This window comes from Myripristis murdjan, chromosome 20 (genome assembly GCF_902150065.1).
Source record: "Myripristis murdjan chromosome 20, fMyrMur1.1, whole genome shotgun sequence".
Taxonomy (NCBI): domain Eukaryota; kingdom Metazoa; phylum Chordata; class Actinopteri; order Holocentriformes; family Holocentridae; genus Myripristis; species Myripristis murdjan.
Window position 1 is genome coordinate 15,403,020 of NC_043999.1, and position 26,864 is coordinate 15,429,883.

Consider the following 26,864-nt stretch of genomic DNA (forward strand, 5'->3'; position numbering starts at 1 on the left):
GACAAACGGTCCGCCTCGTACACGTTTATCTCTTGCATACGAAACCTTCAAAGACGGCTGTGTAATGTTGCTTGATTCACACATATAATAAAGTACATCTATTGATTCACGCAATGAGAAGTTTGGAAAAGCATAAAACAACGTGCAGTGAATGAGAGCTGGGATATAAGTTTTTATTTCTGAATTATGAACTTGTACCCCCAGCGTCCAGTATTTGCCAGTGTCACAGGAGAAATGTTATTCGAAAGAGAGGATGATGGATGTGTATGTATAATGTATAATGTATAATGTATAATTATTATTCTTATTATTATTTTATAGCGACATGAGATAACTTCACACTTACTTACATACAGACCACATTTGACCAGTGATGACATTGCTCTGCTACCCAGCAGGGGGCGCCTGTGTTTCAGGTTACTGTTCCTTAATGTCCCTGCTGGCAGTGATGAGAGAGAACAGGTGCTGATTTAGCATGACAGAGACATTCTGCAAGCCCATAAATCTGGATTCAATGGGGAAAGAGCCAGGGAAAGACAGAACACATGTCTGCTGCAGTGTCACACATTATCCAAACAATAACCCCAGGCGGTACAAATGTGATCAGCTCTGCATACTGTACATTTTTTAGATGCACAGAACGATCATGGAGCAATTATGATGATTATTTCCCAGCCACACTTGTGCCCCTAAATTGATGATGAAAGGAGGCACTCAGTACCCTCCAAATGTGAGTAAAGTTTGTGGCAAGCTTTTTGTTTGTACCAACAACAAATCATTAGAGGTCATAAAGTCTCTTCTACCCGTTACAGGAAAGGCGGAGCCTGTCAAAAATCAGAGACAGTTGAGAAGCGGTGAGATAGTCAGAGTCATGTTCAGAATGTGACTTTACCCTGATCCCGACTGGAGCTCTTTTATACAGGAAAAGTGATGACTGCTGAAATCTGAGGCCCTCAAATGGATACAGATATCTGAGCTGTGTCACTCAGAGCACAGGGCGTATCTGTAACCTCTGCTGCTTGACCCGTGGGAACATTGCCCCTTAAGGATGATCCACCAACAATTTTCACTTTTTCACCTCATGCATCTTGGTCAATATGGGATTTACAGGAGGGTGTCATGAATTCATAAGTGACTCACCGGTTAAGAGGTGGGACACGAGCAGGTTTTGGCTTTAAAATGCAACAATCTGTATGTCCAGAGAGCGTTCAGGACCATGTGCTGTTGTAAAATTGTCCATGCACGCTGCAGGTCACAACCACAGATGTCTATCATTGTGACTTCAGTAGAAAAGACCCCCAACACACATACACACACACACACACACACACACACACACACACACACACACACACCCCACCCCCGAGTATTTGTCTTACAGTAATACCAGGTTTAGCTATGCTGTCACTGTGTGTTCCAGAAAGTTCTCATGCCTTCCTGCATTTTGACTGGGACCAGGAAGAGATCTCTCTCTCTTTCTCTCTCCCTCTCTCTCTCTCTCTCTCTCTCTCACACACACACACACACACACGCATATCCACACAACCAAAAACAATCACTGACCTTCTAGTCCCCCATTACACCATCAGTGCTTATGATCAGAGAGGGCGGGTGGCAGCGGCTGCTTTGATGTCTCTCTGATATGACCCACCCCACTGCAGCTGCTCTCAGCTCTATTTTGGGGAGGCTGCTGTGGGCCCTTATAACAGGGCTTCCTTAACACACACACACACACACACACACACACACACACACACACACAAACACAACAATACATTGCAATCACTCATATTATGCCAAGTGATATCATCTGTCCCTTTTACATGTCATCTAGTACAAGCTGTGTACCTCTTCCACATCACACTTTGTTGCACCGCGGATACTTGCAATGTACAGCGAAGGCACTCAGTTGTGTTTATGCCTGTTAGGGCTGATAATTGTCACAGTTTGTCTTGTTGACAGTGGAGGCAGCCAAAGTTGACACTGCTGCTTTCTTGTAGCCACCCCACCCCATATCCTCAGCCCTCTGCGTGTGCATGTGTAATTACAAAGATGTAATACAATTTTCAGAATCAGGAAATGGAATTAAGAAAATGAATAGTTGTTTGAGACATACTGCGGTGCACTTGGACACACTGTCAGTGACTGTACATGGGTGTTTTGGTTCTGTCAACACTAATACCTTCTCACCCAGGCAATCCAGCCTGGGTAAAGGCACCAGCCTGTGTGCAAATAGCATGTGGACCACAGGTTGTCCCTCTTGATCCACAGACATCTCACAACCCACAGAGGATTATGAGAAAGAACAAGATGTTCTAGGTTCTAGGTTATGCTGTTCTCATTTTCTTGCAACCATTATGTCTGCATATATGGGGACACACCTCTTAATCACTGAATTCAGGTGTTTCATCATCAGCTGTCAGTGGTATTATTGCAAAGTGGAGGCATTTAGGATAAAAGCTTATGTGACTGTCGGTATAGCATGATAGGTAGTGTATGCCGCTCAGTAATATATGCCACCAGTTTCAGTATCACTGAGGTGAACAGGTCAATGCCTCGGCTTGTCTACAACAGCACAATGGCTCGGATGGAGGAGCCCCGAATGAAACCAGGTCAGAATTTTAGTCATGATATGGAGAGATGGGGGAGGAATGTCTGTGGGCATTTCCTGTGTGCAAAGGGGGGAAGGCTTGTCACAATGAATTTACTGGGGGTACTGGCCCTATTGCCTGCAGGGAGACACAGTGCCCTGTAAATCCTCCTCTTGGTCGTCGTCCTGCAAGGCTTTACTGGTGAGGAGCATCAGAGAACACTGTCTTCAATGTTTCAGAACCAACTTTGTCCTATTAAATGAATAGTGATACCTAGTTGCTGAAAACAATGTGAAAATAAATAAGTGTCCTACAAATGGGCGATTTGTATTTTTTAGAGTGTAATACTCTAAGTGGTAATGCATATGAGAACATATGTTTATGGATGCATTTGAATGTTGATAGATTAATTTCTAATGATCAATAAACTCTAGTTGTGGTGAATTGGTTGACATTAATCCCACAGAACAGAAAGCATAGAAAGCAGTACCCTATTAAATGCTTAACCCATTTATGCCCAAATTTTTTTCAAAGGTTTCATGCATATAATTATGTCAGTTGAGTCACTAACAATCATGTTATATATGTATTTTTTCCATTTTGTACTCTGCTTGGAAGAAAATAGCAGTTTAATGACTGGCAACTATAGTTGCCGGTGGGCACATACCTTGTATCAAGGTCTAAACCAGTAAATCAATGGCTGGTAAGCTGCCATTGTATCTCCTCAGTTTGGCTTTAGCAATTGATCTAAAACTGTACATGGATATGAATTATTGGCCCAGGCAGATAGTGATGGGGTCACCCAATGATCATAGGGTTGCTGGTTCAAATCCTGGTTCCTCTAAGCTACATGTTGAACAATGGTCAAATCAAATCATGAAATAAAAAAAATATTCCAGCAATTTTCTTTACTGATAAACAATCTTTATGCTGGAGCTACATGTAAGCTCAAATCTGTTTTAGCACAAAATTGAAGATTAAAATATCAATTCAAAGGTTTAAAACATTAAATAACACTTTGTCAATCCAAAACTGACAAAAATGTGGAAACAAGTTGGATACATCAAAGCACCAACTGCAGCAAATGTAAACTAATTACAAGAATTTCATAAAGGGTCATTAACATTTTTTAAAAGTCCATAACAAGTTTAAAAAGCACTTAAAAAGTTAGAAATGATAAAGTGCATGTGAAATAGATAAACATCGTATAAAACATAAACATTATGAATTGTAGTTCATGTAAAAACAGTATGGACTTTTCATTTTTCAAACATGACCCAAAACCTCTAAAAACTGATTTTCCTCTTATGTCATCCATGGATATATGCATGATTATTCATTTGGTACCTGATTATTATATGAAAAGTGCTAACATATAACAGAGGAGGAGACTGGGGGGGACTGGGGAGAGGTCCTGGGGAGAATATGTGTGTGTGTGTGTGTGTGTTAGCTACCAAATGGGGGGACTGGGTGGTGGGGTGGGGGCATTGGTTGGGGTTAGTACTTGTGTATGAAGGGAAAAGCATCTCCAATTGGACAACAGTCTTTTTTTTTTTTGCCTCAGTTCAATACTAAAGCAAAGTAGGATCGATTATGTTAGCAGCGAGCAAGATGAGGTGTGTGAATGTGTCAAAATCTAGGGACATGTGGCTTTTGAACACCAGTATCCTTATATAGTTAGAAAAGGTAATCTAAGAGGATTAAAATGAGCCATTGTACATCATTCTACAATTTAAAATAAGTAATTCATGAGCAATATTGCAAACAGTGTTTTCCCATGGTAGTTACAAGCTATGTGCCCACCGGCAACTATAGTTGCCGCTTGCACAAATTTGCCCATAAACAAAAAACTATTCATCCCAGGTACAAAATTCTTTTTTTGGGTTATTCAAGAGACCTGTATGATTAAATACATATATACATATCAGGGTTGAAAACATCATAATTTAAAGAAAATGAGCTCTTTCTGGAAGGGTTTGCTGCCGCCATGTTCTCGGGAGGAAGGGGCAGGAAGTCGATGATGTCATTTGACAGGAAGCACTTGCAAACTTATTTTTTTTTCTTAAAACCTTTGTCTAAGTTGTCTACTATCATATAATTGAAGAAAAATATATGAGTAACATATAGATTTTTTATTTTGAGTAGAAAATGACAGGCATAGACTTCGGCAACTATAGTTGCCGGTGGGCTTAAATGGGTTAAGGGAGCATATTATCTAGTGTGCAGATTCTACTTTTTCTATTTTTCCCCATGATTATCTGTCCAGAACCTACTGTGGTGTTTATCTCTGGGTTGTAGATGGATGGATTTGGATGGATTTTGGAAACTTTGTGTTTGAAATCAAACCCAGACACCTTGAAGCTTATTAGCTCACACTTGCTGTCACCACAACAGTGTGACAGCACATAATACAGCAGTCCATATCATTTGGTGATAGCTTGAGCACTGACTCACAGCATACACATCTGTCATGTGGGATTCTGTGCTTGTCACAATGTTTGGCAAATTGGTCAATTATACTGTGGCCTGACTAGTATCTGTTTAAAAGCTATGGGCTAAGTTGATGCTTAATGGTAGGACACATCTGTGCAGCCTCTAAAGTTTGGAAAGGGAAACACATTGCCATAGCAAATGCAGTCAATGTAATAATAACATGCTGAACCTCATGTGTAAAAAATACATTTGGTTTCCATGGGTGTCTTGTTGAATTTATGTTTAATTACTTTTACTGATGTAATATTAAAGACAAAAAAAAAAAAAAAAAAAAAAACAGCACACAGAAAACAGACATTTTTTTCCCTGTAAATATCATGTTTCTATATCTACATTTTCAAGATGAGGGCAGTGAAAACTGTATAGTAATGCACTCAGATTAGTCAAAGCCAGCAACCATTACAACAAAGTGCTTTGGTCACCAACTGATCACAGAGAACGAGGCAGAAGCATAATGCCACGGCACAGCAAAGAAGACGTCTGACATTTTCTGAAGAGATAAAAAGGACATTTCCAAAAAAAGTGATAGAATATGACATGATTTCTCTGCATGCTGGCGTCTACAAAATGATGAGTTAGCTTATTGCCCCTGCTCCGCCGATGATGAAAGGTTCACATGACATAACAGATGGATGCAACAGCCATTTACTTTCAATCGCTTGGGGCTAATGCGCCGCGCCGAGGCCTTGCTTGTTTGAACTGTGATGACTCACCCCGCAGGCCCCTTTGATAAAACCTTCATCATAGCTCACACAGCATAAGACAAACAGCACATGAAGCCCCTCGTGCTCAGATAACATACATGTGACCCGTGCTGCGTGCTTTTCACCAAAGTCATCCAGGTGCTTCAACCGCATAAAACGGCATATGGGAACTTGAGAAATACGATACGTTGCGGGTGTTTGAATGATCAGTCATAGGTAATAGTTTATTTTAGATGGAAGAGTGATAGGCAGCTGATTTAATGACTGAGATTTGTTTGGGTAAATACTATATGGCAGATGAAGCAATGCTAAGCTAGGCTAGCTATGCCCGGCATGGAAAGCCAATCTCCTTAATACTGATGTCTTAGCAACAGTTTTGAAAAACGCTGGGCACTGATATCCCCTCGCTGCTTACAAGCCCTAATCCAATTTTAGAAGCACAACCAAGCTGCATTTTAGTTGGGAGGTGGAGGCTCGGAGGTCTCAGAGAGGGAAGTTAAATATACACACAAGAAACTCTTGCTTTCATCTTGGTGGACGTATGCCAGACTTAAGAGGCCTACATCCAAGACAATCTTCACAGAGGCACAGGCTGTAAAATAATTAGCCTCAGGCATAATGTTACGATAATACAAGATGATATTATCAAACATGATTCACTATTGATCAACAGATGAGGCTGACTGAACACGATATATTTCAGGCCCTGTGTGACCCCTACAATAATATTTTAATAATTTCTACCCTTGCATTAGTATCTTTAGGGCACAAATTATTTATTTGAGAATATGAATTACTTAATTGTGCATTTCCTCCTGTTGTCCACGTATTCATGGATCATTTGGATTTAATACAGCTTTATTTTGATCTTGGACTGAATTCGAGAATATAACCTTACTGCTTGGAGGTGACAACATCCACTGTGTCATCAAAGTTTTTATGTCGAAACAATTTTTTTCCCCACAAAATACATTTCAAGGATTTCAAAGACAATATAACATTGTGTTTCAAAGCCAAAACCTGCAGTATGTCCTTGTACATCAGTTCAATATCAAAATCTAGCTGTACTAAATCCATGAAAAATAAAACAATAAAGCTTTATTAGTTCATGAATATATTGACTATGGGGGGGATGCACAATTCAGTAAGTTGTTGCCTTGAATTAGTCATTTGTACCCTGTAAATTACTAATGTGAAGGCACAAATTATTAAAATATTCTCCTAGAGATCTAAGGGATTTCCATAGACTTGAATCACTTGAGATGTAAATCCCATTTATCATAACCGTAAAAGGCACTTATATAACAGTTTCACTTGTTGCAAGATGGGCAGTTATTAAAGTGTTCATACATTTACTGTGAAAAAAAAATAACAAGTCATTTAGTCTCATATTCATTCTTTTTCACATTCATTTTTTTTTATTCATAAAACAAGTGAAAAAAACATGCCAGTGGGATGAGATATGAGATACTTGTTTCCAGTGTAGCTTCACTTGTTTCAGGAATTTTGTATAAATATGGTAGAATAACACAGCTGTATAAATTACACATGATTTAAGAAACAAGATGAATAGCACTGGATTATCTCATCGATGCCACTGATTTAATTTGAGACCAGACTTGTTAACATGTATATTTTCTGCAGTGTGGGTCCACACCTCTAAAGCAGACTTCCTCCTCTGTAGGTTAATTTAACTTTAGGTGGTTGTGAAATCCAGACAAAACAATATGCAGTGGCTGGTATTCAATTACAGCAGGCAGCTGATTAATTCATCACACGGCGAGTGGATGCTTTTAGCAGGCCAAGACCATGCGTGACCGAGGTAAATATGGGGAGGAAATGACACCCAGTACCAGTGTCAGATTGGCAGCGTCACTGCTTTTCAGTTGTAGACAGAACCCACAGTGCAGTGAATTAAGGTGTTTATGTGTGTATGTGTTAGTATGGTTTGTAGACGTGAAGTGTGCCAGTTTTCAACTTGGGGACCGTCTATGGGATTTGTTGCTCAGAGATCACCTCAGCGGAGTGTAAACAAGATGATAACAGATTCTCTGCCCTTATCAGATGCCTACCCTTCGGATCATAGCTGTCATTATATCTGGTGTAAAATGTTAAATGGCCTCTATAAAGGTAACATATGCTTATAAGGTTTTGGTTTATATTTGTCCTGGACTGCTTGTGCAATTGAATCTTGTCCAGCGTACTGCACTAGGCTATATCAGAATAGTAACAGAGATATTCTATACTATTACTGACAAGTTGTGCTTCACAAGGTTTTTATTTATTTATTCATTCATTCATTAGTTTATTTATTTATTTAGAGTTCAGGATTATACACATATATTCCCGTTTTGGAGGCAAACACTCTGATTGGCCATTTGGAGGGATTACACTGCCATAGTTCCTAGTACCACTCTTGATACATGATATTGTTAACCTCTAATCTGAAAGGAAGTAAACAACCACACAAATAAACAAACCCAGATATTTGTTTTCTACATGTATAATTTCAGAAAAACACCTCATGAATTTATTCTGAAGCTTGGCGAGTTGAATATACCCTCCAAATTCTCGTGCCAGCCAGAGAATGCAGATTTCCAACCAACAACTAGACAATGAAAGGTGATGAGGTGAGAAGCAAAGTCACTGCAGTGTTTGCAGTGTCCGCCAGCCTCGGGGCAGAGGGCACAGCAAGTGGATGACACGGTGTGGCTGATCCCGGGGCAGGTGCTGCTGCCGATGTAACAGGACACTAATCCGAGCCTGATCAGCAGTGGAAACAGTACAAACTGACCCGAGGCAAGCTGGGGCACCTGCCTGTGCTCACACCACTAATGTGAGACCCTGACTAAGATACTTTGATTTCATGTCTAGTCTTTTCCCCCTGGATGTCATTATGAAAAGGTCATCATAAGGCCATCATTGCTAGGAGGCTTAGCACAGATGAGATGATGGACCACAGAGATACAGGGAAGTGAACATGAAACTGGAATTTAAAACACGGCTGTGGGAGAAATACAAATCTATTCTGTAGGATATTGTGCGTTATGACTCTAAAACACAATAACTGCGTACACTGCAAAAATTCTGCACCTTGTCAGGTCACTTAGTCTCATATTCATGGTCTTTAATTATTGTTTTTCTTCGAACAAGTGAAAAAATGTGCCAGTGGGATGAAATAATCTCACTTGTTTCCACTTGTTTCAGCATTTTTTTTTTCTGGAAACAAGAATAAATGTGTTAGACAAAAATATAGGTACAATAAGGCAGATGAGCCTGCTAGTATAAAACAAATGACACTAGATTCAATAAAATTATGTATACAAGTTGATTAGCATTGCAAACAAGTGGGATTATTTCATCCCACCGGAATATTTTTTCATGGTTTTAAGGAAAACAAGATTTTAACAGAATGCCTTATTAAGATGGACACACATTGTGTATTGCACTATACTCATTGTCTTTTTATCATGTGCTGTTTGTGTACTGACGTGACAAGGTAATGGCATTTTTCTACTTTTTATTATGCATTATTATTGTAAAATCTCCGTTACGGGGCCATAAAGTTTGATGTGAATGAGCTGAACTCACCCAGAACTTCCTCACTTTAGAAATCAACCTAAAATCATGAACAGCCACAAGGTTGAGAGCTGTGATCTCACCGCTGATGGGCATTGCTGTATATGAAAGAGCATGAGAAATATGAGAAGTAAACACAATCTCAAGGCATAACATCTTTATTGTTATACACATAAATTCATCTCCAAAGACTTTGCACAAATCAGTGGGGTAACATGAACCTTGAGATATCAAAAGTCTCCTGCAGTTCCTCGTTATTTTGTAAAACACTCAAACAACAACATCTGCCTTTCACATCCCCAAATGGTACATACATTACAACCAATTAGAAATTAAATACTTTTTCACTGTCAAACATTACCGTATGTGCATTACATTACCAATTACAAACAAGTTATATTCATTGTCAAAATACAGGTGTGCAAATTGTTAGAAAAATACCAACTCATACCAGATTCTGGATTGTGCTCTGTAAAAATCCTTACAAATAGTATATAATAATCTATATATAAATGTTTCCAACATGCAATGTTGCATTTCAAAAAAATATCCCATAAACAGGCCGTCTGTTCGACCCCTCCAAAACTCCCGTCTTCACCATGCTCATGTGAAGACAGATAAAACAAAAAAAGAGGGTGTGGCGATGAAAAAACGGGTCAGTAACCATATTTTATGTTGTTGGATCCTATGGCGGCTGACTGCATCTCATTTGCGATATAGTATTTCTTTTTTTTTCCTTTCTTTTTTTTTTTTTTTAATCAGTGAGTCTAGGAAGGCTCGTGGTCTGCTCCGCGCTATATGCCTCACAATGAATTGATTTCACTTTCAAGTGAGTAATCCAATAACAAATATTACATGGATAGTCTGCAAACATCTACCCGGCTAATGAAGCAGTCTCCAAATGTAATGTGCTGGACTTTTGCACTATAAACAATCTAGTCAACTGCAGCAAAGAAAACCTAGCCATAATAAAGCCCTTTTCATGATGATCAGTGCTCAAAAACACATATACTGTATCTATTACTATCTATTACATGTATAATGAATAAATAATTAATCTTTGTAGCAATGATAGTATATGTTAATCATAAAAAATAACCACTTTCAAATAAAAGAAACTCATGCTGTACTTGTAACAAAGACTACAAACAGCTACGATGAAGTGGCAAGTTAAAAGCATGATTTGAATGATGTCAACAGTCGAGAGTATCCCCCCCCACACGGCAAAATTAAGACAAGGATGTCATCTCTTACGAGGTGTCTTTCCCTCCCCTCTTCCTCATCTTGTTCTGAGGTAAACAGAAGTACTGTTAAAGACTTTTAAAAGGCATCTCTCCTACGCCCCTGTGCCACATTCCCCATGGCCTCAACCTGAATAAATGCAATACCAAGTGCCACTATCCAAGCCTCTCTTGCTCCAGTCTCACAAGCATGCAGGCGGAGTTGGGCCTACGGACGGAGCTGTTTGAGCCGCTTCATTGCTCTTCACAGCTTAGCGGTAGACTGAAACACTGGAAGCAGAGAAGAGAATGAAAGAACTCAAGCGAAAAAAGGTCTAGGCATGTGTTGCAATACAATGAAATAATTTTCCTTCTGGCTTAATAAATAACATATTCGATAAGACATTTGTTACTTCACTCTCCCAGAGCTAGCTGGCTTCCCTCCGAGTCACACTGCCAGCTGTCAATCAACGCTCTTTTCTCAATCAAGTCTATTCAAATTATCATAATTTCTGTGGTATCACAAAATAAATGAAACACAGGATTTTTACAAACGGTTCAGTGAACCCCTTCTTTTTTGGCAAAATATACTTTAACCTCTCATTCAGAAAAATAAAATATATTGCACTTTCAGTAAAATGAGTATGTAATTCTTGAATTACAACCACATTTTTTATTTTTTAGAAATGAGCTAAACTGTCTATATTTTCAAAATAAAAGGGAAAAGCAAATTTTTTGATCAATTCTGAGTTTATTATTAGGAACAGTTTTCCTTTTCAACTACAAGTCTATGACTGCAGGTAACCAACATTCATAGAACAACAATGAACAGAAAACCCCCTACAATAAAACAAAACAGAAAACAAATGAAAACAAAATGTTAAAACTGTACCATGCACGGGGAGTGTTTCAAAGCAATGTATCCTGGGTTACAGTAGACAGAGCGAGAAAAAGCTGCGGTGATGACTGGGTTAACAGAGTAAGACTGGCTAGTGACCGTGCGAGCACTGACTGCTAGTGACGATCAAGTCCAGTTTCCTGTAGCAAGAGTGGTGCGAACCCCAGAAAAGGCTCCGAACACCCGAGCACGCTCCCGCAGCGACTGTCCCCTGGCCGCTGTGCTCACATCTCCCCATCAAAACGTCAGATGGAAAAATAGAAAGGCAGCTGTTTGCTCCCGTCATCTAAAAGTGCATCTCCACACTCTTCCAGCAAAGTCCATTAGCCCACCGCTATCTCTGCCAAGGCAGAGGTAGTGGCAGCGAGCTACACAGACCAGTGCTAGGATCAGCACACGTGTGGGTTTCAATTACTTCTTTTATTTCTGACTGTGTATGTTTGGTTGCATTTTTAAACTTATTTTCTCACTAGACACGACATTTCACTTCAGCTTTCTTAGGAGCCAAAGGAGTGCTAAATCATGGGGCTGGGCTGAAGAAGGCCCATGACAGGATGGTGGTAGTGATGCCTTTCTCCTGATTCTCTTCGGTGTCACGCTGATTCCTAAACACCTACGGCTGCCCCCGAGTCTCACTGGCGCCGTTTTGATTTTTCAAAGGCCGGCGATGCAACTCTACCAGTTGCCATGGTTTCACTGGAAGATAAAACAGTTTGTTTGCATTTAATTGGCTGGTAGTCACATTTTAGTCTCACAATGTGGAACCACACAAATTATGAGGAACAAGGGCCTATTCACTTTAAGAAATATATAAAACATTAATTCACGTGCTTGTTTTTTTTTTTTTTTTTTTTATTCATGATAAAGCTGCACATGGAAAATAAAGTGTACTCACCTGAGAAATAGCATCATCATGTCAGGAAATGCACAAATATGATTGCAAGGCCAATATTCAACAGCATTACCATAGCAACAAGGATTGAGTTAGGACCCTGCAAAACATAACATCATTATATAATGATAAGAAATCATTTGATAACCACATGAAACATCAAATTGCCTGTGCTGCCTTAGTAAGTCCTTGTTTACAAATCATAGGGATGAATACTCTCTGTTCACGCTATGAGTCCCCTTGTTCTTTTTAGGATCTTGAGAAGGAAGTCAGGATTGGAGGAGGTGAAAGTATGCTGACTTTAAAAACTTATTAACATAGAAGTGCTGTGATAGCAGTTTTTTAATTAAGATAATGAAAAATTCTTCATTATGCTTTGACTTAGAACAGGCAAAAATGTTATTCTTGCACTACTTCCTGGCACATAAATTCTCTTCTTGAGCTACTTCCTGGTATGTTAATGTGCCAACCTCTACCAGAGTCTCCAACGCAAATGTAAAAGAGCCTGTAGACCTTCTCTACTTGATTCAGACAAACGGGGTAAGGGAAAACAAAAGAGACTGACAAATCAGTATCGAGCATGAGGTAAAACCTTCTGTAAAAGCACACCTTTGGAAATGGCTTCATATTATTAATTCTGTATTTTTAAAATACAAAAGACAAGTCAGCCAAAATGCTGCCGAAAACAAAACCCAGTGTGCATGCTGAGGTTATCAGCCTGTGACAAATTTTTAAAAAATGATTGACAGCTGGTGCAGCCAATCTTAAAGTTGCAGCTGGATTCCAATGACAGGGAACTTTTTTTTTTTTTTTTTTTTTTTTTTTTTTTAGAGAGAGTTATTCCATAGACCTCAAGTCATTTTACTGTCTTTAGTTCTGTTTTCATGTCACAAAGCGCTCTCAGGTTGGCGCGAGAAACCTGTCCACGCAGTTAACTTCTACCAGACCTCATGGTGTAGTGGCTCACACTGTTTGTATATGTTGGCATTTACAGGGGTGCTTTCAATGAGCACCTAACAATAAGGAACAGAGAGCGTTTTGCATCCCTATAGATTTATAATCAACTACAAAAAATTTACTTCCAAACTTAAAGGAACAGTTGACCCAAAAAACTTCTATTTTCACTCTCACAAGTTCTTGAACTCATTGAGAACACTCAAGAACTACTATAATGAGGATGTGCAACAAATAAAATTGTCAATACAGTATTTCAGCTAGAATATGATTGTTTGGCTTTGGAAGACTTGAATCATCCTTCACCAGCTGTACTGTAGAGTAATTTTTTTTGTCATTTTTCTATTTTCTGGAACTCTAAAAAGTGGTACCCATTGACTTTGCTGTACGAGCTACGTCCCTGTGTGCTGTATGGACCAAGGTGCTTCATATGTGTTTCAACAGGCATGACGGAGAATAGATAGTAACTTCCCTTTTTGGGTGAACTGTTCCCATAAAGCAGCACCTCAGTTGCTATTGGTTGGGTAAACAGTTTGTCCTTTATGCTTTTTTTTATATTCTTATACTGATACTTACTGTCTCTTCTGCCAAAGTGTCTGCAATCTCCATACTGGCTTTCTTTGTGTCCGCGAGGCTCTTTGGCTTTAGGGAATCCTGCTTCCTGAGTTTGTGGTCGCTCTTGCTCTCCCGTATGGAGGCTGGCTTAGGAGTGGGGGTACTGAAGGACTTGGGGGGTGGTGGGGGCATGCGTGCCAGGGCCAGTGCACTAGGCTCTTCCTCTGGATCCTCCTCTGGGTCTGGAGGTGGAGCGCCCCTTACAGGGGCCTTAACATAGTAACTGTGGTACTCAGCATGGAGCTGGCCATTGACTGGAATCGCAGGAGCCTGGTGAGGGGAGACAGGCGCTGGGCTAGGTTCTTGAACTTTAGGGGGTTTAGGCGGAGCCTCATCATGTGGAGGGGGAGCTCTTGGGCCATCTGCAACGGCTGGCCTCTCCTCTTTACTTGTCTTTCTACTAGACCGCTCATCCTTGCTGATCTTACGACTTGGCTTCTCTTCTTTGCTTGTCTTGCGGGAAGGTTTTTCTTCTTTGCTGGTTTTGCGGCTGGTGCTGTTGGCAAGCTGGCCTTTCTTCTTGCTGGAGTGGGGTGAGGGGGGAGGCGTGGCTCCAGGGCTGGTGGCAGGGGAGTGGGGAGGAGTGGTGCCTTTACGGTAAAAGTGGGGAGAATCTTTTGGGGAACTGTCCTTCTTCTCAACGGGGACCTCCTTAATCTCCACCGGCTCCATGAACTGTTGCTTGATGTAATCAGGCCCTGCAGAGGTGTGAGAGAGCGCACATTAGCATAACACATAATTCACAAATACACTTGGATGTCTATGAGAAAGAAAGAGAGAGAGAGAAAAAGAGAGAGAACAAACGCCTACAGTACATTTGCTCAGCTCACACATATACTAAGAATACAACATACAGGCCCACCGATTTTCAAATGCCCCATTATCTGAGGCTCAGATGTACAGTCCAACGATGACACGGGAGATTAGCAAACCCTAAAGCAATGCCAATTCTATTCTGTAATCTCTGACCCAGCCACTGTCCAAGAACCCAGATTAGAAGAACAGAGCTTCCTATCTGCTATCAAGTGCTGCTGACTGACTGGACAGTTGTGCTGGCCTTAGGTGAGGCTAGCAGAGCAGCATATAGAGAGAGAAGAGAGGCAGAGAGAGAGGCTGATTAATGCAGGGTCACAAACACCATTTCACAGTGGAAGCCTCCTCTGCAGGCATATCTTTATCATCAGTCATTCTCTTTTATCAGTCTGTCGTTTTCTAGGAAAGGCCCTTGTCACATCCATTCTCAGCTTTCGAGCGGCCAACATGACTCTATAGATAAGGGGGGCTTGACCTTAATGCGCAATGATGCTTCTTTTATTTCATTCTATACTTTGATCCTCACAGCAATCTGGCTGCTCAGTCTGGGTACACTCATACAGCTGGCTACTGGCCCTTCTCTGCACTCTGAGTTTATGGACAAAGTTGGAGGACAAAGATAGTGTAATGGTGATGCAACCGAGTACTGCCGAGGCCGGACTGAACGGGAACTGCTCTTTTAACTATTATGTGCTTTGAGGTATCTGTATAGGCATTATGTAAACATAAGTGTTGATAATAAAGCTCGCCTGAATCTAAATTTCATTTTGCATGTGGGAAAAATAACACTTTATCTGTCCCTTTGTTCCATGTTCAATTAATATTTATTAGATAGAACAGGCTGAGTGTTTCTTTGTTTGCCTGTTTTTTTGCCACTTGGGCTAAATTAGACTGTGTCAGAGTGACTCAGATGGGGACAATGCAGCTTTGTTTGCAGAACATCAGATGGTACGAACAGAAGAGGTTTGCTCCAATGCAGCCAAGCTGCTGTAAAGAGAAAGAAACTGGGAAATTATGGAGATGTTAGCTTACAGATAAGTAGAATCCAAAACATTGAAGATGAAAGCACTTTATGGTTAATCAAAGGGCCTCATGAAGCATCCTTGTATATGCATGCTACCTTTGAACTTTGCAGGATGTCATTCCATGAAGAGGAACCAATGTTGATTTAATTATGACACTTATCCTCTCTAGGAACAACTACGCCAACATTGAGTAGAGAAGGGAACAAGTACATCCAATCCCATATCTGCATAAATGATGTTATCAAATAACCTTTCAGGCTTCAGTACTTATAAACCCAAACTATTTTCCAGCTTTAGGGTATTCCTAATCTGTTTCATATGCACCAGAGTCAATAAGACCCACTACAAAGAGATGGGAGATGTATGAACATCTGTGGGGCTTAAAATATCTGGTGAGCCTAATTTCACACCGTAAGTCGATAAGAGTTAGGGCTTCGTGGGTGGGTCCAACTAGTTTCACTCTGTTTGGGGACAGATTCCTCTCACAGGTTCCAGGCATTTTCTGAATGGTTGTCAGCACTAAAGCGCCCCCAGCCATACACATTCACACACACACACGCACACACATACACAAGTACACACACACACACAGAGGACTGCAGCACTGGCAGTCAGTCAAAACTACTTACACTATACTACTGCAAGCATTTTAAATCTGACAAAAGCACAGAGAAAATGCAGTCCCCAAAGTTTTTTTTTTCTTTTTTTTTTTTTTTTTATTGTATTTCATCATATATCAGAGGGCTGTAAAATCCATTTTCTGAAATTTTGTGGCATTTTGCATCAGTTAATCTCATGCACTGCTGATGCTATGCTGATTTGTGATCATTTATGGTATGGATATTGCAAGAATCAATATGTATCAATATGCTCTTACTCTAATGTAGCCTTACTCTCTGTGTTTAAATACCTGAAACACTAAAAAGCTGCAGTCATGGATACAGAACTGTAAATCAAACTGAGAGCATATAATCATACTTTTGTATTTACTGCTCCCCTTGTTTGAAATTAGTATTTTATTGGGCGTCGTTATTTTTTGCTTGAAAGCTATAAGCCAGTGTTGCACTTGTAACTCACTGGACAACAAAAATCCTGGCGCTGTGACATCCCTAATGTGTGGCTGCCATGTCGATACCTTAGCATGCGTTCTTACTGTAATGAGTAAGTGCCTTTTGATTAGAAATGCTAAGGAATGCTGCCCAGTCAGCTGGAATATGTTCAGGGACTCAATTACCCAGATGGCTGCGGTGTTTCTTTCATCTGAACATTGATCAACCAGGCTGAGTTTGCAGCCTTCCAAACAGGGTCATTAAAATAGGCCGTGGTATTAGTCATTACCAAGACAAACTACTCAACCTGACTCAACCCAAATAAACACAAATCAACGTTTGAATGCCAGCATTTGGAAGATTACATATTGAATTTTAGATACGTGCGTATAATAGATTTGATATTGTTATGTGGATGAATTGAAACCCTTGGGAAATTGATATTCTTTGTTGGGAATTAGGATTTTGAGACATCCAACTCCTCTAAAGAAAAACTCAATATCATTTTAATAGTTATTTTATCTTTCTTTGCCCAACAACAATGGTTCCATCGTGTCTTTCTCTATATTACCTCCTCATTGTCTCTTTGGCTTTATTAGAGGTCAAGCTTTTGTTCAAGCTACAGTTGCCAGCTCGGTTCATGTTAATCCACAGCGCGTTTTCCGCTCTAGTGAACCCTTAGCAAAACACACGCCCTGACACACACACACACACACACACGCGCGCGCGCGCTCGGGCATACTTACACAAAACATGAGGAGTTGGTTGGTCGTTTAAAACCCAGTCTAACCCCTTGTGACCTTAATTTGAGATGAACTGCAGTAACAAGAGGGAGGCTCTCGTTTTACTGCAGGCCTGGGTATGAGTGTACACACATGGGTTTGTGTGTGTGTGTGTGTGTGTGTGTGTGTGTAGTGAGAAGGCAGTGGAAGGAGTACAGTATGTACAGTTATCATATCTGTTGCTATAGCTGGGTTCAACAGTAGATTTACAAGATTTCGGCGTGAAAATCTAAGGTTATCGAGATCGCAGCAAGTACATCCATATTCATTTGACTGCAGAATATTATTTGAATATGTCAAATATAATCATGTCTTACAAGTGGTAGTGCTGATTATGATATAGGACATCTTCATTTTCCTGTTTTGTATTCTTTACATATGACGCATTTCCTGATATTTCTATCTAGATACTGATATATTAATATTTTGATACTGATACATATTAAAATGTATATATATATTCATTTGTTCTGTGGGTTGGCATCACTGTCTGTTCTCTCCCTCCTCTACCTGGTTATATTTAAGATTCATGACTCAATTTGTAGCTTTTTTGATTTTCTCTTTCTTCCTCCTACTCACACTGGCAGATGGGCAGGGGGAGCTGTCATTGTCTGGCCAGATTATATTCACTATTGTCATACACACACACACACACACCAAACACAAGCACATGCCAAGAAACAATGCCCCACACTTCACATCCAGATCGCTACAACCTTTGTGGCCATACTGACTGACTCTGATCATTGTCTTCCTGTTTATTTATTTATTTTTTTGAGTGGGAACATGCAGAGAGGAGCCTGGGAGGGCTAATTCTCAAATGCACTGACATGTGATTGACGGAAAAAAACATGTCAGACTGGGAGACTTTGGGATCTAGTGGCCTTGAGTTTTACTGTAATTCTGTCATGAAAGTATGCCGAAAGAATAATAAAACCACACTGGGAATATAATGTGCCATCTGCCTCGCATTACCTTTGAGATTAAAACCTTTTTTGATGAGAGGGGCTGATAAAATGAAACAAGTGAAAATTAGGGAATATCCCTTGTGATATTTTGCTTATATGGTGCTAAATTAGGCTCCGATGACAAAAGTTCACCCAGAATACAAAAGCAGATATTTTCCCATTAACTCCAAGTGCAATCTATCCATCCATTGGTGAAGTTTCCACTAAGCCACACCTTCCTCTGTCTCCACCCCAGTACAATGGAGTTGGATATTGTTTTGTGGTGCTCAAACCATCAGAAATTTACATGTGAAAAACTCAACAGCATCAGGTCTCTCCAAAAACAATGACAGACACCTGGCATAGTCCATAGTCTTTAAGGATAAGAGTTTTGTTGGGAACCATTTTCTGCCTGAGAACACCAGCAAACTGCATCTAGATGCTTCTAATTCATCCTCAGTGCCGGTGGACTGATGCAGTTTTTGTAAATTCTCACAAAAAAAAAAAAAAAAAAGTCATCCAGTTCCATTGTATTTGGATGCCAGGAAACAGAGGAGCTTGCGGCAGACAGACAGAAAGTATTTGGATAGATAGATTGCATGAAGAGTAAATGGGAAAATATTTTGAGTGTGTGTGTGTGTGTGTGTGTGTTGGGAGAACTGCTCTTGATTTTGAAAGTCATAACTTTGCTGTGTAGCTTTAAACCTTCGTTGATGTGCTGTCTTGAGACTAACTCCACTAAATAGCCAGCACCTGCCCGATGAATATAAAGCAGCACCTGTTCATGTCTGGTTTTGGGTACTGACAGGTCTGTGCATTTATGGTGCCACCTGGTCCGTGTGTACCTTGACTGGGTCAAACAGGGCAGAATCGGAGTCCTACTGACGCCCCCCCCACCCCCCAACACCCGGCTGAAGGAAGGGACAGCTGCTCTGCGTCAGCCCCAGAGAAGCGCAAGCGAAGGGCGAGCGAGGGACTGCGAGAGAGGCCATGCCACCTCTCAGTGCACAGGGATTTCAGCTATGTCTCCATTAGACCCCAGTAAGCACACATTGGCACCAAATATAGCCCAATTAACGTCACGCCATAAACCACGCCCAGCCAACCCCTGCTGCCCCCCTCCAGGGTGCTGTGTGTGAACCAATCATAAAGGTCAGGGTCCTTTTCCCTGTGACCCCCTTTTCCCTTTTGAAGTGCACACTCCCAATCTGGGTGATAATCTGTTATGAGTCTGAAATGTCAATTACAAACAACAAGGGGTTTAGACCCGGGGCTGTTTCCCTAGAGGAGTTATTAGAAGCTGGTGGATTGGGATAAGTGAGAATATTTCCACTGTGGAGGTAGACACCAGGAGATTAGCTTGGGAAAGACACACAAGTTCTTTTTCATGGTGGGCACTGGGTTTATGACTCCCTCCTGAAATTATCTTTTGTTTAAAAGCTTCCTCCCCCTGCAGCAATGACATGATCAGCAAATAAATGATTGTACTGAAAAGGTTGATTCGACATTGCATTCTGATTCTCTATGTCATTGAACTAAAAGGTCATGGAGTTCAAAGGAAAAGAGTTTGGTGAGTTGTTCGAAAGTCTATCTTCTAGGAGGACAGCTGAATTTTTTTGAGTCTTTGAGCTGTCACTGGCTGTCATTTGGCCTGGAAGCTGCAAATAGGGGACCTCGTTTACACTCAAACACGTTATGACCTGCCAAAGTACAAACCAAGAACCAATAACAAATCTAAAAGTAGGCTACTCCTCATTCCCTGAGCTTTTCTCATACTCTCAAATTTTTGAAGACACCTCATACATGTAAAATGGGGCTTGGCTATTTACAGGTACCTGTCTTGCTTTCAGCCAGGCTTACCAGACATGCTTACGTAACTGAAATGTTTAAACTGTGCAGCTCAGATGTCGCCCTACGCTGCACATTATTATGACATAGGCCTCTCTCTCATTCATGATCTGACTTATAAGGCAAGGACACTCTCCTCGCAGACTTGTGAACCTGGAGCTCACCAGGCCTGCCAAGCATGACCACCTTTTTCCACAACACAAACAAGCCGCAGGATGACCCTGTCCCCGGCCGGCCATTTCTGTGCCTCAGTAAAGGGACACGCTTGACTGGGTCCCATTGTCAATCTATTAGTCACCCACTATTTTGCGGTGTCTTTTGGCAGGGGCCCAGGGCCAGCTAGCTCATAGGCCTAAATATACTACACTCAGTGGAAGATGCTAGGCTTGGCAGTATGGATGTTACACTCTAAATAAAAAGGTGCTGCATAGTGCTTTTGAGCGCTGCTTGGCTTGTCCCTGGAGGAAAACCCAAAGTGGTGCCATTCTTAACCACTGTTCAAGCTATCTTTGCAGATCCTGTGTAACAAAATTATACGTATCAAGTAATTAAGAATGAATTAATTGAATGACATGACGGACTATGTATTTAAATTCTTATTAAAAACACATGAGCAAATAGTTTCTCATCCAAGACTGCTAAGAGATGACGGCGATGACTTGGTGAATGAATGAATGTATCTGTTCTTCCAGAGCAACAGAAACTGAATAAAACAATGGGCTGTTCAATCAAAGACTCAAAATCTTATTGACCATTGTCTAACCTTTCTGCGCTCTCTCTGGCCTTTTGTTCTGCTGTTGACCCTCACTATTTATGTAGTATTACATATCAGGCATTTCCTTGTAAAACTCAGCTTACCTTGTAAATGAACTAAACAGAGTTGAGTCGACATGTTACACTCTGAGCTACTGTATAGTATGGCATTTTGCCTGTAAAACTTCTGAGAAGAAGACAGATGATAACAGCTTGGTATTAGGAGCAGGGCCATCTTGACCATCACTATCATAACCTGTGAGCCATTTCTAGTGACGCTAAAGAACAAGTTTGACAAGATGTGTGAGAACAGCACAAACAGAGCACAAACCTGGTCTTCTTTTCACAGCAGCATGATTTTTTTTTTTTTTTTTTTTTTTTTTTTTTGAGGGGGAGCAAAATTTATAGCAGGAAATCTTAGCAAGTATTTCAGAGCTGTTACAACAGGCCTTTGAGAGCAAAGACAAGGCTTCTGTGAAGAATACAGTACTCTGCTCCAAACAGGCTCTGCTTTTTCAAAGCACAAACACAGTCCTTCATTGTGGTCTTAGAAATCATCCTCAATAGCTCTGGTCTTCGATTACGCTCCTAGAGCACCAAACCCTGCGCTTTCCTGCTCACACAACAAGCTCATTACTGAGACTCAGACACAAGCTTGGTAAACAACTCTAAAACTGTCAATGCTATACAAACGCCATTATTCATAGAAACTACCCAACCTGTCACCAGTTAGCCAAATCCTCAGATACATGTGGATAGAATTGACAAATTGGTTGTTTGAGGAAGCAAAAACAAAACAAAAAAGAGGGAATAACTTCTGATTATCTTACTTTGTGATTTCTGACCCCCCACCAACCACCCACAGAGCCACCAAAGACTGAAACTTCAATCCTGGCTAAGCCTTTCCTTTCTTTTATCGCCATGCAACCTGCACTTGCAAACACAGCCAGGCCAGGGTTCATACAAATGTAAAAGCTGGCCTCTGAAATACTCAAAGTATTGTATTTCAACTAGTGGAGGGAGTTCTGCTGACCTCCTCACCCCTCCACTCCATTACACCTGCAGCCTGGGTGTGGGCCCAGTCTGTTAGTGACTTTACAGCAATTTGACAGTGGCTGTGTGTGTGTGTGTGAGAAAGAGCGAGAGAGAGAGAGAGAGAGGGAGAAAGTGAGACAGAATATGTTTGTGTGTATGATGCAGCGAGGTTTGTATTTGTGCGGGTCCACCCTGTGTTCCCAGCCCCTGTGTTCCATCAGTGTAATCCTGTCAATCCTTTTTTCTCTTGAGATTAAAAGAAAAATGATTTCCATACCTTGTTTATACTAAAAAATGCAGAAACTGATAGTACATGTTCAGTCAATAATATTTGTTGATTACGGTGAAGGTGTTTCCACAGGTATGACCTTACTCAAACACACTTTTTATTTACATCAACATTAAAAAAGTTGGCATTGATATCAGTCACCTATGTCAGATCAGAGTGAGAGGAAATGCAGGGAGAAGAAACAGTGAGAGAGAGTGGGAAAGAGAGAGAGAGAGACAGAGAGGGGGTGGGTGGTTGACACCATAGGTCAGGGGCTAAATGCTAAGCCACAACACTGACATGACATGTTAGGCACCAGTAACCCTGCTGAGCCAGCGGGACGTCCAGACCTCACCCCTATTGACATGTTCTACATGTGTGACAATACACAGAGATCGTGCTGTGCTTTGCAGCCTCGTTGTTGAAGTTTTACCTGGCTGGTGGAAGTTGGGGGAGAGCTCCCGCGCAACTGCCCTGGCAATTTCAGAGTCCTGGATGGCAGAGATAGCGGCTTGGTCGGCTGCCTCGCTTTTTGTCCTGGCGTGAGCCGTTCTGGAGAAACACAAACACAAACCGTATTAGTGTGGCACATTAACACAGAGGCAAAGAAATAAAGAGGTCACGAGCCGCTGCTGCAGGATCTGCTGGAGGAAACGTGGTTGAAGCCCCTTTCTTCAACCACACAGACACATTTTTACATTTCTTTGCTATAAATTACATAATCCAAAGTGACATTGGTGTGTGATGTGCGTATGCAGGATGTCATGTCGCCTGTGACACTTCACTTCACTGTCAGGGATGGCACAACAGCCTCTCTTCTCTCTCGCTCTCACTGTTTCCCGCTCCCTCTCACTCGCCCTCTGTCTCCTCATCTTTCAGCCATATCATTCGGTCTGTCCCTCCGAGGGATAATATAACACACCCCTCCCTCGTGCTTCTATCACAAATCCAAATCCTGATTTTCCAAATGGAGTCCAGCCCCACAGCCACATCCAAGCAAGACCTTAATCCAGTCTGGAGCACTGCACTGCTGCTGGACCACACTGGAGCACTGCCCATAAAGCACATACAAACAAACACACACACACACACACACACACACACACACATGCGTGCTTGACCACTAGAGGAAAGCCGATATATTGATGTATCATATCATGCCGTGTCCAATAAAAAAGCAGGGCATAGTAGTGGGTAGCAAGACTGTCTTTCCAGTTGCAAGCATCCACCCTTTTGAATCCCCACCATCTAATTGGGTGCTGTTTTAAAACTGTCTTATGATGGCCTGTGTAAAAAACAAACAAACAAACAAAACCATATAGTTTCAGGTTATTTGTAAGTGGGTCAAATCCCTTAAGGGAGGTGGGCTTTTCAATAACTTTTGGGAAACATGCCCAGAAATGCACTCATAGTACTGCTTGCTTTGAAAGGAGCTTTTATTCCTATAGATAAATGTCCATCTACAATAAGCATAAAAAAAATCTTTATTTTGACGTGGCAATGTGACAGAAGCCCATCACAATGTTGGAAGATGGAACAACACCTAAATGCAAATACAGTTTGCACTTGTGAAAAATTGCCAGTGACCCTACCAGGCCTACTGTACCACTGTGATGCTAAAAAACCAAAAGGCAGAAGAGGAATATGTTTTGGGATCATGGTGAGCTTAGCATTAGCACTGAGAGGTATTATGGGAGCGCACCATGGTGAGACAGTCATGTACAGACAGAGGCCGGGGGGTGACCTGCTTAACAAATCCCTTGAAAACTCCACCGAGCGATACTGTACTTGTACACGTGTTTGTGCGTTCACACACAGAGTTGTTAGGCACACTTATACACTGGGGAGAGAGGATTTTTCCCCTGGTCTACCAGTCCATTCTGAAATACCTAATTATGCGACAATGTGAAATGCGTTAGATAAACGCTGTGAAAGCCGGTGGATTAGTCTCACCCGCGGCTCTTACTGTAGGAACAGACCACAAGTGGAGGCCTTGCGCAAAATCCTCAACTTAAACAATACATGACAACGCAAAATGGAATGTGTGAGATCCAGATGGGCCGGCCAAGTATCAGTGTAAGTATTGACAGCTGCGCCTGGTGCCCTACTTAACCCGGCTCATCCATCTTCCTCTCCCTCTTTCTTTCACCATCCTTTCTCCTTTTCAATCAATGCTCCTCTTTCTGTCAATCCCTCTATCAGCATTGCTCCCCCTCATCCCTGCCTCCCCCCCTCCTCCCTATTTCTGTCAGAGTGACCCCAACGGACAGATGTCTCTGTTTCAGACTACTTCACTGTCCTTGGACTCTGGGCTGTCCTGTTTCTTTGACGCGCCGGGACAGTGAGATATTAAAATGCATGAGGAGCCATATGCTGGGGGGGGAGAGATGGGCCACTTCCTCTCCAGAAATAAGTCGCTGTATCACCCTGAGACAAAGGACACACTCAGATAGCTCAGCCACTGGAAACCAGCCACTAACTAGCTGCAGATAGGAATTCAGTTTGAAGAATTGTAGAGTACCTCAAACACAGTATAATTAGCAGTTGGCTTCTCGCTCCAAGTTACACATACCAGGGGGTCCTCAGCAAAATGAGGAAGAGTTTAATGTCGCTGCAGTTTAATTCACAAGAAACTGTTACAGTACAAAAATGGTCTGTGTCAAAAGTATGACAACTAAACAATTTAATACTTAACCCAAACCAAAATATGTTTTCATATCAGGGACCTGAGTGCCAAATTCCAGCTTTGCTGTCCAGAACATGAAAAATTTGAAAAGTCCTATTTTTAGGCTACCTCAGCCAATAGATTTCACACAGTGTAATTAGCAATTTGTGGGACTTTCACCAGCAGAGTTAGAGCATAGGGCCAGCTATGAGCAGGTAGGTGTTTACTGTCTTACTCAAAGCTTTTTCAACAATGATGGAGTCATTAGTTGCTACAAGCATCAAGACCATTTATGGATCACTATACAGTATGTGTATATGTATGTATGTACTGTGCATATGTACTGTGCATACTCATAAAGACACACACACACCTATGCATGCAGGCACTGTGCACACAACTCCCTTACAAGCACTCACTCAAATGCCCTATACATGCATGTTACCACATAAACCTACATGCTTCTATTTCTGAGATGTGTGAAATGCGCAGCCAAGTGAAGGGAGGCATGCATTATGGATGTATATAGCTTGCCCATGACATATCCTAAGGATCTTAACAGTTCTGTTTAGGTGGAGTGGGCAAAAAGTCACTGGCTGACAGAGGAAGCGATGCAGACTGTTCCCAGACAGGATGTCTGGTGGTGGGAGGTGACAGGCAGAGAATGATGGGAGGAGAGGTGTGATAGAGCAGCGGGACAAGAGGAGAGAGAGAGAGAGAGAGAGAGAGAGAGAGAGAGGAGGAAAGAGTGAAATAGGAGGCGAGAAAACATGGGCATGTGGAGCAGGGAGGAAAGATGATTGCTCGCCCTTCTGATGAGATGGACGCCGTCAATAAGGAATTCTGCACACAAGGCGGGCTTTCTGAGAGGTTCAGTCAGACATGTGGCAGTGACATGACACGACAAATGTTATTTTACAGACTGTTTTATCCCATATAGCATCTAAAACTGGCATCCTCACAGTGCATACTCTTCTGAGTGGTCCCAAGAAGGACTGAAAACCATCAGCCAGAGGCATGCTCATCCCATTGGAAAAAAAAAAAAAAAAATCCACCTATGCATTAAGAGAGACACACAAACACGTAGTGCACTGCAAAAAAAATCCCCATATAGTCTAATATGAAAAAAAAAAAAAATCTGTAAAATGATAATGATAATCCCTCTTGTTTCCAACATTAATCAACTTGTTTCTGGAATTTGGTTGACTCACATTGTCTTGATACTCGTGGGCTGATCTGCCTTGTTTCAGCCTATTTGTACTTGAAAAATTCCTGAAACAAGTGAACCTGCTTTTGAATCAGGTGGGATTGTCTCATCCCACCGGCAGAGTTTATTGCATTCGTTAGAAAAAAGTGTGAATGTGCAAACACGAGACAGGGTTGAGATGAGGTGGAAGAGCACGCCTGCAGAACAAAACAAAAAATGTATTGCCTTTTTTGATCACAGATTTGAAGTGAAATGTGTGGGTAAAAATTATGCATGCTCACCACTGACCTTTAAAAAAGTTTAAGTCTTTGGTCTTAACTGTAGCCAGACTGTCAGATCTGCCTCTGAATATAAAGCAACACCTGTTCACGTCTAGTTTTGGGCGCTGCAGGCTCCGCCGTGTCGTGCACCGGGGGACTGCTCTCAGCAAATCAAAGTATTTAAACACACAAGCATGCATACCAAACATATGTGAACGTATGGCACACTTGGCACGTATACAAACGTCGCACTCAGCAATGTTTGG

At 41.4% G+C, this 26,864-nt stretch overlaps 1 protein-coding gene across 1 annotated transcript in view; it reads right to left on the bottom strand.

Annotated features, from left to right (window-relative positions):
* Positions 1 to 11,299: 11,299 nt before the first annotated feature.
* jph1a (junctophilin 1a) overlaps positions 11,300 to 26,864 on the bottom strand; it is a 34,826-nt gene continuing 19,261 nt past the window's right edge. Inside the window, exons 4-7 of the mRNA XM_030079853.1 lie at positions 22,900 to 23,018; positions 13,908 to 14,644; positions 12,381 to 12,477; positions 11,300 to 12,181 (exon numbers count right to left, since the gene is read on the bottom strand). Of these exons, the coding sequence (XP_029935713.1) occupies positions 12,397 to 12,477; positions 13,908 to 14,644; positions 22,900 to 23,018 (937 nt within the window). The 3' untranslated portion in view covers positions 11,300 to 12,181; positions 12,381 to 12,396. The remainder of the gene's footprint in view (positions 12,182 to 12,380; positions 12,478 to 13,907; positions 14,645 to 22,899; positions 23,019 to 26,864) is intronic.